General features: G+C 43.1%; 1 protein-coding gene across 2 annotated transcripts in view; it reads left to right on the top strand.

Annotated features, from left to right (window-relative positions):
- Nucleotides 1–18,271, top strand: part of LOC139389438 (single-stranded DNA-binding protein 2) — a 117,527-nt gene that overhangs the window by 37,898 nt on the left and 61,358 nt on the right. For both annotated transcript variants that reach the window (XM_071136194.1, XM_071136193.1), the window contains exon 2: nt 8,113–8,185. In XM_071136194.1, the coding sequence (XP_070992295.1) occupies nt 8,113–8,185 (73 nt within the window). The remainder of the gene's footprint in view (nt 1–8,112; nt 8,186–18,271) is intronic.

Here is an 18,271-nt window from a genome sequence, read left to right as displayed (position 1 = left end):
TTAACTCCTGCAGAATTAAGGATTTATTGCACTAAAATCATACACCAAATGTAGGCGAAAGTTTGACTCTGGAACAGGAGCGGAGAAATATCTAAAAAATGTTGTACACAAATTTGTTTACATCTCTGTTAGTGAGCATTTCTCCTTTGCCAAGATAATCCATCCACCTGAAAGGTGTGGCATATCAAGAAGCTGATTAAACAGCATGATCATTATATTCAGAGACTTTGGAAAGTATCCTCCTTGACTTTTTCCACATTTTGTAATGTTACAGCCTTATTCTATAATGTATTTTAAAAAAAAATAAAAAAAGAAAGAAATCCACAGCCTAATCTCTCCTATCTCTGGTAATCTTTGTCTTCCTCTATTTCTTCTTCATTCACTTTCTTTCTTATTTCTCTTCTGTCTCTGTGTTCCGTTTTTGTAAAGTGGTGAGGAGAGACAGAGATACGCTCACCTGATACGCTCACCTGATAAACAGAGAAAAGGGATTAGTTGCATTTAGCCAGATTTAACACAAAGTTATTTGGGCATGAGGCTGCTGTAGTACATACCTTCTCAGAGAGTGCACCCACTCAAACACCTTTATGTTGTTATGTCACTGTTTAGCAGTCTAATGGGTAATACAGTACGTTCCACGGTTGTTGTTGTGCAGTCCTCCCTGTATTAGATGAATTATTCACCGTTGTAATGGCTCTATATTTGTGGTTGTTTATTGTGCCTCAGTGCACATGTCCTCTCCCTCTGCCACTTAGCTGTCTATCTGGCAGAGCCTCTCCCCTGCAGAGGATGCTCCTCTCTAATGAATGAAGTCAAGCTATTTAGAGAGCCTTTTAATGGCACATAAAGCCCTGCTGCTGGGTTCTGATTAATCAGAGAAAGTGTTGGGCTGAGCACAGAGGCCAGGCCATACTCCATCCTCAGTCCTGTTCTCCATTCATCACTGCTTTGCACTCAGTTATAGCCTGATCCCTTTATCTAAATGTGTGTTCCAAATGGCACTCTATTCCCTATATAGTACACTACTATTGGCCAGGGCTCATAGGGATATGAGAACAAAGTTGAGCCAATTTAGGATAGCATTTTGCAAAGAAATGTAAGCCCCATTTTCGTGTTTTTGTCTGCCAGATACATTTTGACTTGATTCCTTATGCACTTAAAAACAGTGAGCCCTGGTCTTAACTCATGTTTACGCTCTCATTCTTACTACTCTCTGCGAGAAATTACGACTAACGTGGAAATATGAATTCCAATGTTTTCTTCTGAAGGTCTCCGGAATTTCTGTCTCTGTATTTGTATTTCTAGTGTGTATTCGGGAGAAAGGTAGCCTACTTTTTCCTGCTGCTTGTTCCAGTTTGGGTTTGTGTTAATTTGCTTAAGGAGGGCACAGCAGGGGTGCTTGGCTAGTCTGAGTGCTATGCTAAATCAAATCAAATTTATTTATATAGCCCTTCGTACATCAGCTGATATCTCAAAGTGCTGTACAGAAACCCAGCCTAAAACCCCAAACAGCAAGCAATGCAGGTGTAGAAGCACAGTGGCTAGGAAAAACTCTCTAGAAAGGCCAAAACCTAGGAAGAAACCTAGAGAGGAACCAGGCTATGTGGGGTGGCCAGTCCTCTTCTGGCTGTGCCGGGTGGAGATTATAACAGAACATGGCCAAGATGTTCAAATGTTCATAAATGACCAGCATGGTCCAATTATAATAAGGCAGAACAGTTGAAACTGGAGCAGCAGCACGGCCAGGTGGACTGGGGACAGCAAGGAGTCATCATGTCAGGTAGTCCTGAGGCATGGTCCTAGGGCTCAGGTCCTCCGAGAGAGAGAAAGAAAGACAGAAAGAGAGAATTAGAGCGAGCACACTTAAATTCACACAGGACACCGAATAGGACAGGAGAAGTACTCCAGATATAACAAACTGACCCTAGCCCCCCCGACACATAAACTACTGCAGCATAAATACTGGAGGCTGAGACAGGAGGGGTCAGGAGACACTGTGGCCCCATCCGAGGACACCCCCGGACCGGGCCAAACAGGAAGGATATAACCCCACCCACTTTGCCAAAGCACAGCCTCCACACCACTAGAGGGATATCTTCAACCACCAACTTACCATCCTGAGACAAGGCTGAGTATAGCCCCCAAAGATCTCCGCCACGGCACAACCCAGACAGGATGATCACAATGCTAGTCTGGGTGCTATGCTAGTCTCGGTGCTTGGCTAGTCTGGGTGCTATGTTAGTCTGGGTGCTTGGCTAGTCTGGGTGCTATGCTAGTCTGGGTGCTTGGCTAGTCTGGGTGCTTGGCTAGTCTGGGTGCTTGGCTAGTCTGGGTGCTTGGCTAGTCTGGGTGCTTGGCTAGTCTGGGTGTTTGGCTAGTCTGGGTGATTGGCTAGTCTGGGTGCTTGGCTAGTCTGGGTGATTGGCTAGTCTGGGTGCTTGGCTAGTCTGGGTGATTGGCTAGTCTGGGTGCTTGGCTAGTATGGGTGCTTGGCTAGTCTGGGTGCTTGTTCAGCTAGATCATCACTATTAGAATGTGAATGTTTCTAGACCTCAGGAGGATTAATTGTGGGGCTCACCCACCAACCCCTGTCTACCTTCTCTTCTATCTTCTCTTTCTTCTATTCCTCTACCTTCTCTTCCTCTAACCCCCACCTCCCCCCCTCTCCTTATCAGAACATTTAATCTCTTGTTGCTCATCTGTAGGATATCATCTGTCACTATTCCATTTCCCACACCGCTGTACTCCAGCTGTGGTACTGGGATCTCTCTGTCTCTCTTATATTTGTATTTCTCTCCCTGTGTTTCTGTCTCTCCATCCCTTTCTTCCTTTCTTTGTTTCTTACTCTCTCTCCATCTCTAGATTGAATTCCTCTTACAGAATTGCTGTTTGAGATGGTTTAGGTTACCATACAATGCATCCCTGACCCTGTGGCCACTTGTTCTCTCTGTTTCTCTGTCCACCACCAGTCAGCGCTGTCTGCTCTACTACTTCCAATCAGCTAATTTCCTGGTCAGGGTCAAAGGTTATCTGCAAATCTGCAAGGCTGTTTGACACTTAGACCCGGTACTGATATTGAGCATATTTTATGGATAATGATGTGTTTTATTACAGGTCCTGATGCACTATCAGGAACATAATGACTTTTGGTCCATTTACATTTAATCTTTAATGGCAGAATCAAGTGCCAAAGTCATTGTCTGTTTTGATTTGTAACTCCGGTTGTGTTCATGGTGGCAGTAAATTGATTAGTAGCGATCTGCTGGCCTCATATGCTGATGTTGTGAAGTAGATTAACTTCAGACAGGCTCCTCCTCTCCTCTCCGTGACAAAGGGAAAATGGAGAATCAGCAGCATTTCAGCTCCCTGACTTAATGAAGCTACATCTAGCCTGGCCCTGGCTGCTGAGCCTCCTGCTGTGCTAATACTTTAGACTCAGAGGAAGCTGTGTTATCAAAATATGAATATAATTAGATGTGACTGAAGACAAAACTATTTGAATATGAAGTGGAAGGAGGTCAAGTACACACAAACTCTCTCACACACACACACATACTCATACTCATACACACACATACTCATACACACACACACACATACTCATACACACACACATATCACATTCATCGCAATTAATGAAAGTGGTGATCGTTGACTTCACAGGTTGGTCAAGGTAGATTGACAGTGAAACTGCTGTGGTATTCAAAGAGAAAGAACATGTGTTTCAGTGTATCAGGTTGGTCAAGGTAGATTGACAGTGAAACTGCTGTGGTATTCAAAGAGAAAGAACATGTATTTCAGTGTATCAGGTTGGTCAAGGTAGATTGACAGTGAAACTGCTGTGGTATTCAAAGAGAAAGAACATGTGTTTCAGTGTATCAGGTTGGTCAAGGTAGATTGACAGTGAAACTGCTGTGGTATTCAAAGAGAAAGAACATGTGTTTCAGTGTATCAGGTTGGTCAAGGTAGATTGACAGTGAAACTGCTGTGGTATTCAAAGAGAAAGAACATGTGTTTCAGTGTATCAGGTTGGTCAAGGTAGATTGACAGTGAAACTGCTGTGGTATTCAAAGAGAAAGAACATGTGTTTCAGTGTATCAGGTTGGTCAAGGTAGATTGACAGTGAAACTGCTGTGGTATGTATTCAAAGAGAAAGAACATGTGTTTCAGTGTATCAGGTTGGTCAAGGTAGATTGACAGTGAAACTGCTGTGGTATTCAAAGAGAAAGAACATGTATTTCAGTGTATCAGGTTGGTCAAGGTAGATTGACAGTGAAACTGCTGTGGTATTCAAAGAGAAAGAACATGTGTTTCAGTGTATCAGGTTGGTCAAGGTAGATTGACAGTGAAACTGCTGTGGTATTCAAAGAGAAAGAACATGTGTTTCAGTGTATCAGGTTGGTCAAGGTAGATTGACAGTGAAACTGCTGTGGTATTCAAAGAGAAAGAACATGTGTTTCAGTGTATCAGGTTGGTCAAGGTAGATTGACAGTGAAACTGCTGTGGTATTCAAAGAGAAAGAACATGTGTTTCAGTGTATCAGGTTGGTCAAGGTAGATTGACAGTGAAACTGCTGTGGTATTCAAAGAGAAAGAACATGTGTTTCAGTGTATCAGGTTGGTCAAGGTAGATTGACAGTGAAACTGCTGTGGTATTCAAAGAGAAAGAACATGTGTTTCAGTGTATCAGGTTGGTCAAGGTAGATTGACAGTGAAACTGCTGTGGTATTCAAAGAGAAAGAACATGTGTATCAGGTTGGTCAAGGTAGATTGACAGTGAAACTGCTGTGGTATTCAAAGAGAAAGAACATGTGTTTCAGTGTATCAGGTTGGTCAAGGTAGATTGACAGTGAAACTGCTGTGGTATTCAAAGAGAAAGAACATGTATTTCAGTGTATCAGGTTGGTCAAGGTAGATTGACAGTGAAACTGCTGTGGTATTCAAAGAGAAAGAACATGTATTTCAGTGTATCAGGTTGGTCAAGGTAGATTGACAGTGAAACTGCTGTGGTATTCAAAGAGAAAGAACATGTATTTCAGTGTATCAGGTTGGTCAAGGTAGATTGACAGTGAAACTGCTGTGGTATTCAAAGAGAAAGAACATGTGTTTCAGTGTATCAGGTTGGTCAAGGTAGATTGACAGTGAAACTGCTGTGGTATTCAAAGAGAAAGAACATGTATTTCAGTGTATCAGGTTGGTCAAGGTAGATTGACAGTGAAACTGCTGTGGTATTCAAAGAGAAAGAACATGTGTTTCAGTGTATCTTCAATAGGCTAATTTCAAAAGCAAGGGCAAATGCTACCGAAAATAGAAAAGACGATTTCTTATAGTCATTTTGGGGAGTTTATTTATTTATATATATATATATATATATATATATATATATATAGAGAGAGAGAGAGAAAATTAGCACATTTTCATCCTCTTCACCTCTCCTGATCTTCTCTATCCTTTCTTTTTATCACTTTGCGCTTCTCCACTACCTACTCCTCTCTCTCTATCTCTCCTTTCTTTGGTTCTCCTCCTCCTCCACTCTCTCTATCTTTCCTTTCTCTGGTTCTCCTCCTCCTCCACTCCCAGAGGAATGAAGAGTCACAGCGTATTATTGATTACCCAGCACATTTCACAGGTTGACAATGTGTGTAAGAGGGAGTGTGTTCAAAGGGGACATGACAAGAGAGAGTGAGTGATACTGTACAGACTGACACAGAGAGAGTGATATTGTACAGTCAGACACAGAGAGAGTGATATTGTACAGACAGACACAGAGAGAGTGATATTGTACAGACAGACACAGAGAGAGTGATATTGTACAGACAGACACAGAGAGAGTGATATTGTACAGACAGACACAGAGAGAGTGATATTGTACAGTCAGACACAGAGAGAGTGATATTGTACAGACAGACACAGAGAGAGTGATATTGTACAGACAGACACAGAGAGAGTGATATTGTACAGTCAGACACAGAGAGAGTGATATTGTACAGTCAGACACAGAGAGAGTGATATTGTACAGTCAGACACAGAGAGAGTGATATTGTACAGACAGACACAGAGAGAGGGAGAGTCAGTCCCAAGATGAAGAGGGAGAAAACGCAGCTCTAAGAACATGGACCGGCGTGGAAGGTGTCAAGAGTTTTGTCAAGCCGCTCATTGTTCCGTTAACCTTGTCCTTGTGAAATGCTCTGTCTTCTCTGTGGTTAAACACCACACCCCCACCCACTGTGTTACATCCCTTCATTACACACAAGAAAAACAAGAGAGATGGAGAGTCGGAGAGAGACCGAGGTAAAGAGAGAGAGAGCGAGGGAAAGAGGGAGAGAGAGAGTCAGGTGCGTGGAGCCTGGAGAGGTGTGCAGTCCATCATCTTCAGACAGGTAGACGAGTGGCGTCTGGAGGTTTATTTTTATCTCAGTCTGAGACTTAAGTCTGGAATGAGGAGCGGCTACGCTGCTTGGCTGGGTCCGCTGAGGGGCCTCTGGGAACAGACAAAGGATGCGAGAGAATGGCATCCTATGACCATTATAGTGCACTACTTTTAAGCAGGGCCTACAGGGTAGTGCATGACAAAAGTAGTGCGTTATTAAGGAAATGGGGTGCCATTTGGGATGTAGACAGACAGTGCCCTGCTGCTCTTTCAAACTATCCTACCCTCACCACCGGTCTTTAGTTTCAATAAAAGTACATCTTTTGCCTACTGGTTCTTGCTGTGTAGTTTTGGCCACATCAAAGAAAAATGCAACCATTTGCACAATCATCCTAAAATCTCATAAGAAATTGTGTTTTTTCTTACAGTAACGTTATAATATACTATTATATTCAGTTATGTCATGTAGAATACTATCATTGTGTTCTTACAGACATTGATTCAAATTTGATCTAACTTTATTAAAGGAGCACCATTCACCACAGTAGCCTGTTCTCTGAGCAGCCGAAACAGTGGAGCAGAGACTGCACATCCTGCACATGCGCAGAAACTTTGGACCTTTAGTTGTCGGGAAGAGGAAGTCGGATCCGCAGCCACTCTGATTAGTTCATACTCTAGAGTGTTTTGGTGATTTAAAGTTCTGTTTGACTGCAGTACACTTCCAACACACACCCACACGCATCACCTCATGTCCTCTATCCCCTATACCAGGGGTATTCAACTGTTACCCTACGAGGTCTGGAGCCTGCTGGTTTTATGTTCTACCTGATAATTAATTGCACCCACCTGGTGTCTCAGGTCCAAATCAGTTCCTGATTAGAGAGGAGCAATGACAAAACGCAGTGGAACTGGCTTCGAGGTCCAGAGTTGAGTTTGAGGGCCCTATGTACTAGTTATAATGTGCCAGAGCAAAGCATTCACACATTCACATAACCTTTTGTTTGGGTGATGTTTGCATTATTGATGCTTGACAGTGATGTTACCCTCTTATCTACCTGGCCTACATCAGGGCCATTCCATGTACTAATGTAATGTCCATTACACTTTGTAACATGACATGTAATTGAGAGGACAGTAGACAATGTCTTGCACATCGTTGTGTAATGTTGTCTTGTAATGATCCATTAGCCTCTAGACTACACTGTGTCCATGTTTCTATGGTTCTAGAACTCCCAGACCCAGCCAGGCCTGGATTGTACTGTTAAGAGACTGACTGATACTGCATTGATCCCTGACCTGATCATCGGATGTCTTGTGTCTGTGTATCGGGTAGACCGCCTGCCCGTCGGCCAGCCCTCCAAGATAGTTTGAACAAAGCAGCTCTAATTCATTCATTGATGAATGAATCAATTGTGAAAGGATTTTCCAGCGTAAGAACAAGTCTGTTTTTTGGGTGGTATAGAGTGCCTGGGGTAAAACAGAGGCATTTACAGTGTGTTCCCTCGATGCCAACTCATCCCAGCATGCTGTTTGTTCTTCTACTGGCAGGCTGTTCAACTTTAACATGTATAGAAGCCTTCTCATTGGCTGCGTCTCATATGGCCCAAAGCTGTCATGGTTGAAATTGGACAGGAGAGGTCAAATTGTAGCGTCCAGGCAATCATGTAGCCTAGTGAGGCTACACTACTCTAGTCCAGTGATCATCCTACTAACATGATGTCGTCCCTGTGTTTCTCTGTGCAGGTTAGCTCTCTATGTGTATGAGTACCTGCTGCACGTAGGGGCACAGAAGTCAGCACAGACCTTCCTCTCAGAGGTAAGTGTGTGTATGTGTGTGTCCCAGAACAGGGCTGATTCTCCCTCCTATGCAGCTTCCTGTAAGGCAGGGCAGTGTGTGTGTGGTTAATTTAATTAGTGTGGAGCACAGTGCTGAGCTGGCAGAGCATGCAGGGCGGCAGGTGGTTCAGCATTTAGCCTCCATTTACTGAGATCAGCACAGAGAGTTACGATACACCACCTAGCTGACAGCTTACACTGGCATCTCTCTCTCTCTCTCTCTCTCTCTCTCTCTCTCTCTCTCTCTCTCTGTTAAGGTAAAGAGGTTTGGAAGTTGAAGCCAGTATACTTCTCTAAATCACTGTAAATTAAAATGCAAAAGAAAGAAAGAAAAGGGATAGAGGATGCAGATGCATCAGCTGGCTCCACTCTCCCACTTCCTCCCTCCTCACATGCACGCACACACACTCTTTCCTCTCTGGCATCCATGTCATATCACTCTGTCTGTCTTCCGGAGATGGGGGAGATGAAAGGAGAGGGTTTGAGTGTGGGAACTGAGAGCATTAGTTGAGACAGGGATGTATATAAACACAGCCGTCCCTCCTTCCCCCACTACCATAGTTCCTACTGAAGTAGAGGAACATGGTTGTAAAGACAGGTTATCTACACAGAGCTGTGTTTACCACACACATCTGTTGACATCTCCAGGCTGAGATGTTAACTAGTTCCCGAGTGGAACCCTATTCCCTATTTAGTGCACTCATTTTGACCAGTGAATAGGGTGCTATTTGGCATGCAATCCCTGAGACCCAACCCAACCTCAGGGCCAAATCCAAACCGCTTCTAACACTTTTAACATGCCTGATGGTGTTCACGGTTGATAAAACATTGACTTTGATGAACTCTGATCAGGCTGCAGTCATGAAAACCTTCTAATGCCGAGTGATATCACTCCCAGAGCCAGCCTAAACAATACCCTGACAGTTGCCCCATTGTGTACAGTTTCCTCAGACAGCCACTCTCCACCGTCGCTCAGTCACATGGTTTAACAGTGTGTGTGTGTGTGTGTGTGTGTGTGTGTGTGTGTCAGAGGAGGCTGGTGGGAGGAGCTATTGGAGGACGGGCTCATTGTAATGGCTGGAATGGAATGAAGTCAAAAATGTGGTTTCCATATGTTTGATGTGTTTGATACCGTTCCATTTATTTAATTCCAACCATTACAATGAGCCGGTCCTCCTATAGCTCCTCTCACAAGTCTCCTCTGGTGTGTGTGTTGTGCATGTGTGAGTGACCATAAATCAGCTTTAGCCCAGAGGATGATGTCACTGCTTGCGTTGACCTTGTGTTATGCTAAGTTCTGAAAAAAACGAGAGAGACCGAGTGAAAGGAAACATAGTGATGGGGCAAACACAGGGGTGTAAGAGGGTTCACCTCTCAGGCTGGTGCATGTCCATATGGAACAGTCCCACGGACACACAACTAATAATGGGCTCTGTGCTCTGGAAGGTTCATAGTACACACATACACACACACCTCAATTATGCAATTACAGTGAGCTCCAAAAGTATTGTCTCTGTGCTCCAGCACTTTAAAATTATACAATGGGGGGATCACGTGACCCTTGAAGAGATGGCCGCATGAACTAAGAGCTCCGCACAAGTAGTTTCCAATTCCTAATCTTACCTCCACTCCAAGTTCAAACTCATTTAGCTTTAGTAAGAAAAGTCATGGCGGCTACAAAAGGCGACACTACAGGTGACATTTTTACCCGGACTCGAGCATTAGTGACGGAAAAAGCCTCCAAGAAGAAGCTAGTTTCAGAAAAAAATAGCGCCATTAGCCAGGAGCAAGAGAACCCGCTCCCCCCCGAGGCCCAACGAATGCCAACCTCGCACTCTGTCGAAGACATCCTTTCTGAGTTGAGATCTCAACGTACAGAACTAAACACTAAATTAGATGCCATTAATTCTCAGCTCAGTGCGATAGGGGGCAAGGTGACAATCCTGGAAAACGCTTTGCCTGACATCAACAACAAGATAACCATAAACGCGGGGCGCCTGGACGAGGCAGAGGGGCGAATCCTATCCATGGAAAACTTATTGACAGATGCCATGGAAACAATAGCATATGCGAAAAAGAACATAGAGCATCTGGAAGAGAAAACAGAGGACCTGGAAAACAGGGGGCGAGAAATCAAGAGAGCTCACCGAGCACTGAGGCCCCCACCAGCAGCCAGACAACCACCGCACCCAATCACCATACGTTTCCTGAGATTCACCGACAAGGAACGAGTCCTACAGGTGGCGAAAAACAACACCATCACAGTGGGAAACGCCAAACTCACTTTACACCAGGACCTGCCAGCTGGAATACGCCGAAAGCGCCGAGAGTTTGGCGAGGTGAAGAAATACTCAATTGACCGAGGCATCTTCAGGGGATTCAAATACCCAAACGAGCTCAGGATTCTTCACCAAGGAGCCTTGCGACACTTCAAAACTCCCGAAGAGGCAAAACGTTTTTTGAAAGACAATCCTGGTCAATGAGAAACGGACCAATGATTAAATGCGATTAATGCTATTACTAAAGGAGGTAAGACAACATATAGCCGATATCCAAAGACCCACCCGCCCTGCTAAATGTCATTATAACCGTCCAATTTATACTTATTTTCCTTTAGCTGAGGGATAGGCTATACTAACCTAACCTAGTTTTTTGTTGCTATTATTACTTGGGGTTCCCTATGTCCCTTGGGGGAGGTATATGTAGGCTGGGCTATTGATTTTATTTTCTCCCTCTTTTAGTGTGGTCTGGACGGGGACTACTGTGTCATTTACTCAATGCGGGGCGGAGAGAATGAGGCATTTCTTTGGTGGGAAGGGGGAGATGTTGTAATTTACTAAATGCGGGGCGGAGAGGATGAGGCATTTCTTTGGTGGGGAGGGGGAGACGTTGTCATTTACTCAATGTGGGGTGGAGAGGATGAGGCATTTCTTTGGTGGGGAGGGGGAGACGTTGTGCGTTGCTAACTGTTCCCGGTTTTTTGTTTTATTCGGAACACAGAATTGGGACTGAGCGGGGGGGTAATAGATCCAACGGGATGTGTCGAGTTGTTTGGGAACTCGGCTGGGGTGTTCAGAGTGTTATTTTATGTACACCATTTATTTTCCTTTTATGTGAACGCAGCTTTAACTACTATCCACTTTTACCCAGCGATGACTTGCACTAAAGTTCAATTACTGTTCGATGACGATGACTAGTACCTTAAATCTATTGACATGGAACTGCCATGGTCTAGGGCATGCAATAAAACTGAAAAAAATACTATGTGCTCTAAAAAAGGAAAAGCAGACATCGCGCTATTACAAGAGACACACCTCTGTGATGCTGAACATGCCAAACTCCGCAGAGCTTGGGTGGGACAGGTGTATTTCTCATCTTTCAAATCAAACAGTAGAGGCACAGCCATACTTATCCATAAGAATGTTCCATTCATAATTGACAAAAACATATCTGATCCGGAGGGGAGATTTATTTTGCTAACTGGGTCACTATATGGTCAACCAATTACTATATTAAACATATACGCCCCTAACACAGATACTCCTGCCTTCATGTCAAAAATGATAACCCTGTTCAATGAGCATTGTGTTTCCTTTGGCGTGGTGGCCGGAGATTTTAATTGTACCCTTAACCCAACCCTAGACAAATCATCTCAAGTCCCCACCACAAATCCTAGATCTGCAAAGATGTTGAACTCTCTTACTAAGGAGATGGAACTGATAGATATCTGGAGAGAGACTAATAGCTCATCTATGGACTATACAAACTACTCTAACGTCCATAACATCTACTCCCGTATAGATTACATTTTTATCCCAAAGAGTTTCATAAATTCAGCCACATGTACAATCGGACCCATAGCACTTTCAGATCACGCCTTTGTCCACCTCCGCTTTGACCTCTGCAAAAACATCCCGAGGTCAAAGAGCTGGAAATTCAACACCTCCATGCTATCAAACGAAGCGTTCCATACATTGGTAACTACATGGATAGACAACTACACACAAGACAACAAAGATTCTCCTGTTTCTCCGGCCACAATGTGGGACGCTGCTAAAGCCACACTAAGAGGTCATCTAATTACATATGCTTCCTCTAAGAAAAAAGCAATGGAAGCACACAGGCTAGATCTTGAGAGGGAGCTGGAATGCTGTGAAAAAATACATAAACAATCCCCAGACAGCACCTCCTGGAGTCACCTTAAAGCAGCCAAAGCTAAACTGAATTTGGACTATACTCGGGAGATAAAAAAATATGTTTTCTTTACTAAACAGAAATATCATGAGTATAGCAATAGGCCCAGTAGATTGCTTGCTTACCAATTAAAAAAGGAGCAGTCAGAGCGTACAATCATGGCTATCCGAACAGCAGAGGACGAGGTCACATATGACCCAAAAAATATCAATTTAACTTTTCATGATTTTTACTGCAAACTATATACCTCTGAGAAAAAACACACGGAGGCAGAACTCCACTCTTTCCTAGAGGGAATCTCGCTACCTAAACTATCAGAGACCGACCAAGAAGATCTCAACTCCCCCTTCACTCCTGAGGAGATCCTGGAGGCAATTACCTCCTTGCCACCTAATAAGTCCCCAGGCCCAGATGGATTCCCCAGAGAGTTCTACAAAGCTCTTTGGCCCCAACTCAGCCCTATCTTCATTCCAATTCTGGAGGATTCTCCCAGACTCAATGCACACAGCTCGCATTACAGTGTTGCTCAAAAAGGACACTGTAATGTCCTGCTTGTCCTTCCGGCCCATAAGCTTGTTGGATTTCGACTATAAAATAATTACCAAATTGCTCGCCAAAAGACTAAACACTCTTCTTCCCAAAATAATAAAAGCGGACCAAACTGGATTTATTAGAGACAGATACTCTTCTGATAACATTCACCGTCTTTTTGATATTATTGATCAAGTAAACGCACAGAAGACCCCTGTCCTGCTGGCTTCACTGGTTATAATAAATCCCACTATGCCCTCAGACAAACCATCAAACAGGCAAAGTGTCAATACAGGACTTAGATTGAATCCTACTACACCGGCTCTGACACTCGTCGGGTGACTATTATGGGTTACAAAGGGATTCCCAACCGTGAGCTGCCCACTGACTTGAGCCTACCAGACGGGCTAAATTACTTTTATGCTTGCTTTGAGGCAAGCAACACTGAAGCATGCATGAGAGCACCAGCTGTTCTGGACAACTGTGTGATCATGCTCTCCGTAGCCAATATGAGCAAGACCTTTAAACAGGTCAACATTCCCAGACGGATTACCAGGACATGTACTCAGGACGTGTACGCATGGACCAACTGGCAAGTGTCTTCACTGACATTTTCAACCTCTCCTTGACCAAGTCTGTAATACCTGTTTCAAGCAGACCACCATTGTCCCTGTGCCCAAGAAAGCGAAGGTAACCTGCTTAAATGACTACCGCCCCGTAGCACTCACATCAGTAGCCATGAAGTGCTTTGAAAGGCTGGTCATGGCTCATATCAACACCATCATCCTGGAAACCCTAGACCCATACCGCCCCAACAATTTCACAGATTACGCAATCTCAATCACACTCCACACTGCCCTTTCCCACCCGGACAAAAAGAACACCTATGTGAGAATGCTGTTCATTGACTACAGCTCAGCGTTCAACACCATAGTGCCACAAAGCTCATCACTAAGCTAAGTACCCTGGGAGTAAACACCTCCATCTGGAACTGGATCCTGGACTTCCTGACTGGCTGCCCCCAGGTGGTAAGAGTAGGCAACAATACACCTGCCACACTGATCCTCAACACGGCGGCCCCTCAGGGGTGCGTGCTTAGCCCTTTCCTGTACTCCCTGTTCACCAAGCACGACTCCAACACCATCATTAAGTTCGCTGATAACAAACCAGGCAAAATTAAACAGGCTTATTTTTTATAATGAATATGATTTCGGAGGGTAGAAATGATTACATATTAAAGCATTAGACCTCTCACTAAAGGCTTCAGTCATACAAAAGTTATACTTAAATCCAAACTGGTTCTCTCACAAATTAATAACAATGTCTCACCCCATGCTCAATAATGGCCTTTTTCCCTTTATTCAGATTACAACCACACACTTTCAGTTATTTGAATAGGAAATAATCTCTCAAATATTGCTAGTTTAAAAAAAAGCTACAATTTCAATTTGGTTACAATTTCAATTTAATCCACCTGAAAAAACAGAACAAATAATACAATAAATATTGTGGTTAAACTCAAATATACTATTAGATCAAAAACGTTTATTTTTTATTTAAAGAAATGTATAATCTTTGTAAATGATATCATAAATTGGACTGTTGGAGTAATGTCACACATGTAGCAAAGAAAAATATATGGAAATGTCTACCCAAAATTACAACCAACTAATTGTGGATTTACCACAAAAATGGAAGAGGAAAGTACAAGAGGGAAAAAGTACAGTTTGCACTGTTCTGTGAAGGGAGCAGTACAAAGCGTTGTACGAGATCTTCAGTTTCTTGGCAATTTCTTGCATGAGAGGCCTTAATTTCTCAGAACAAGAATACTGACAAGTTCCAGAAGAAAGTTATTTGTTTCTGGCCATTTTGAGCCTGTAATCGAACCCACAAATGCTGATGCTCCAGATACTCAACTAGTCTAAAGAAGGACAGTTTTATTGCTTCTTTAACAGCACAACAGTTTTCAGCTGTGCTAACATAATTGCAAAATGGTTTTCTAATGATCAATTAGCCTTTTAAAATGATAAAAGTGGATTAGCTAACACAACGTGCCTTTGGAACACAGGAGTGATGGTTGCTGATAATGGGCCTCTATACGCCTATGTAGATATTCCATACAAAATCAGCCGTTTCCAGCTACAATAGTCATTTACAACATTAAGAATGTCTACACTCTATCTGATCAATTTGATGTTATTTTAATGGACAAAAAATGTGCTCTTCTTTCAAAAACAAGGACATTTCTAAGTGACCCAAACTTTTGAACGGTAGTGTATATATATTGTTAGTGTCTAATTATTATTATTATTAGAGTAAGAATTCGACGGACACTGTGAAAGCTTAAAACACATTTATTCTTCCAGAAGGATCGAACAGCTGAACTGACAAAAACATCTTCACAATAGTGGTGGTGTATATGTACCCCACTTTGGGTGGAGTCTCCTCCTCCTCGCTAGACATTGTATCTTCATTGCTAGGCAGGAAACTTAGTGATACGGGCAATAATCTGTTCCTTCTCCCTTAACATGATCTGACCTGACCTCAACCCCCTTCATCACTAATCCATGACTCTCTCCCCACATATGATCGTTTTCCCTACACTCAGTACATTCCAAGCTTAATTGCACACACTATATACCTTCCTCCTACAGATAACCATTACCTTCTGGTGTAGACCTTCTAAACTATAGCACTCAATATCTCAATAGAATACCTGATAATTAACCCTATTTCAAGTTTAGGAGTTAGAACCCAGAATCCATCAATATGTACAGTTGAAGTCGGAAGTTTACATACACTTAGGTTGGAGTCATTAAAACTCGTTTTTCAACCACTCCACAAATGTCTTGTTAACAAACTATAGTTTTGGCAAACTATGTGCATGACACAAGTAATGACACAAGTAATTTTATGTGCATGACACAAGTAATTTTTCCAACAATTGTTTACAGACAGATTATTTCACTTCATTTGAGTCAATTGGAGGTGTACCTGTGCATGTATTTCAAGGCCTACCTTCAAACTCAGTGCCTCTTTGTTTGACATCATGGGAAAATCAAAAGAAATCAGCCAAGACCTCAGAAAAAATATTGGAGACCTCCACAAGTCTGGTTCATCCTTGGGAGCAATTTCCAAACACCTGAAGGTACCACATTCATCTGTACAAACAGTAGTACGCAAGTATAAACACCATGGAAACATGCAGGCGTCACACCGCTCAGGAAGGAGACGCGTTCTGTCTCCTAGAGATGAACGTACTTTGGTACGAAAAGTGCAAATCAATCCCAGAACAACAGCAAAGGACCTTGTGAAGATGCTGGAGGAAACGAGTACAAAAGTATCTATATCCACAGTAAAACGAGTCCTATATCGACATAACCTGAAAGGCCGCTCAGCCAGGAAGAGCCACTGCTCCAAAACCTCCATAAAAAAAGCCAGACTACGGTTTGCAACTGCACATGGGGAGAAAGATCGTACTTTTTGGAGAAATGTCCTCTGGTCTGATGACACAAAAATAGAACTGTTTGGCCATAATGACCATCATTATGTTTGGAGGAAAAAGGGGGACGCTTGCAAGCCGAAGAACACCATCCCAACCGTGAAGCACGACAGTGGCAGCATCATGTTGTGGGGGTGCTTTGCTGCAGGAGGGTCTGGTGCACTTCACAAAATAGATGACATCATAAGGTAGGAAAATTATGTGGATATATTGAAGCAACATCTCAAGACATCAGGCAGGAAGTTAAAGCTTGGTCGCAAATGAGTCTTCCAAATGTACAATGACCCCAAGCATACTTCCAAAGTTGTGACAAAATGGCTTAAGGACAACAGAGTCAAGGTATATGAGTGGCCATCACAAAGCCCTGACTTCAAACCTATAGAAAATTTGTGGGCAAAACTGAAAAAGTGTGGCCTACAAACCTGACTCAGTTACAACCAGCTCTGTCAGGAGGAATGGGCCAAAAGTCCCCCAACTTATTGTGGGAAGCTTGTGGAAGAATACCTGACACATTTTACCCAAGTTAAACCATTTAAAAGCAATGCTACCAAATACTAATTGGGAATGGGAATGTGATGAAAGAAATAAAAGCTGAAATAAATAATTCTCTCTACTATTATTCTGGCATTTCACATTCTTAAAATAAAGTGGTTATCCTAACTGACCTAAGACAGGGAATTTTTACGAGGATTAAATGTCAGGAATTGTGAAAAACTGAGTTTAAATGTATTTGGCTAAGGTGTATGTTAATTTCTGACTTCAACTGTATAAATATTTGAAAAAAATATATAAGGGGGATTGGAAGTGATGCAGACAATTACATTGATGGATGCTACAATCTATCTGCAATATTAAAGCTGATCTACCCCCTCTACATTTTAAAAACATGTTTGGTGACGACACAACGGTGGTAGGCCTGATCACCAACAACGTTGAGACAGCCTTTAGGGGGGACGTCAGAGACCTGGCAGTGTGGTGCCATGATAACAGCCTTTCCCTCAACGTGAGCAAGTCAAACGAGATTATCGTGGACTACAGGAAAAGGAGGGCTGAACACGCCCCCATTCACATCAACGTGGTTGTAGTGAAGCGGGTCGAGAGTTTCAAGTTTCTTGAAGTCCACATCACCAACAAACTATCATGTTCCAAACACACCAAGAAAGTCATGAAGAGGGCACGACAATGCCTTCTCCCCCTCAGGTGACTGAACATTTTTGGCATGGGTTCCCGGATCCTCAAAGTTTTACAGCTGCACCATTGAGAGCATCCTGACCAGTTGCATCACCGCCTGGTATGGCAACTGCTCGGCATCCGACCGAAAGGTGCTACAGAGGATAGTGAGTACGGCTCAGTACATAACAGGGGCCAAGCTTCCTGCCATCCAGGACCTATATACTAGGCGGTGTCAGAGGAAAGCCCAACAAATTGTCAAAGACTCCGTCACACAAGTCATGGACTGTTTTCTCTGCTACCGCACGGCAAGCTTTACCAGAGCTCCAAGTCTAGGTTCAAAAGGCTCCTTAACAGCTTCTACCCCCCAAGCCATAAGACTGCTGAACAATTAATCAAATGGCCACCCGGACTGTTTGCATTGACACCACTCCCTCTCTAACTTTAAGCATCGAACTTCAGAGCAGCTTACCAATCACTGTACCTGTACAGAGCCCATCTGTAAATAGCACACCCAACTACCTCATCCCCATATTGTTTTTTGTTTTTTTTGCACCCCAGTATCTCTACTTGCACATCATCTTCTGCACATCTATCACTCCAGTGTTAATGCTAAATTGTAATTATTTCGCCTCTATGGCCTATTTATTGCCTTACCTCCCTACTCTT

The sequence above is a fragment of the Oncorhynchus clarkii genome, chromosome 30 (genome assembly GCF_045791955.1).
Source record: "Oncorhynchus clarkii lewisi isolate Uvic-CL-2024 chromosome 30, UVic_Ocla_1.0, whole genome shotgun sequence".
NCBI classification, from domain to species: domain Eukaryota; kingdom Metazoa; phylum Chordata; class Actinopteri; order Salmoniformes; family Salmonidae; genus Oncorhynchus; species Oncorhynchus clarkii.
The sequence above is the reverse complement of the archived record's forward strand: the minus strand, read 5'-3'. Positions and strand labels throughout refer to the sequence as shown.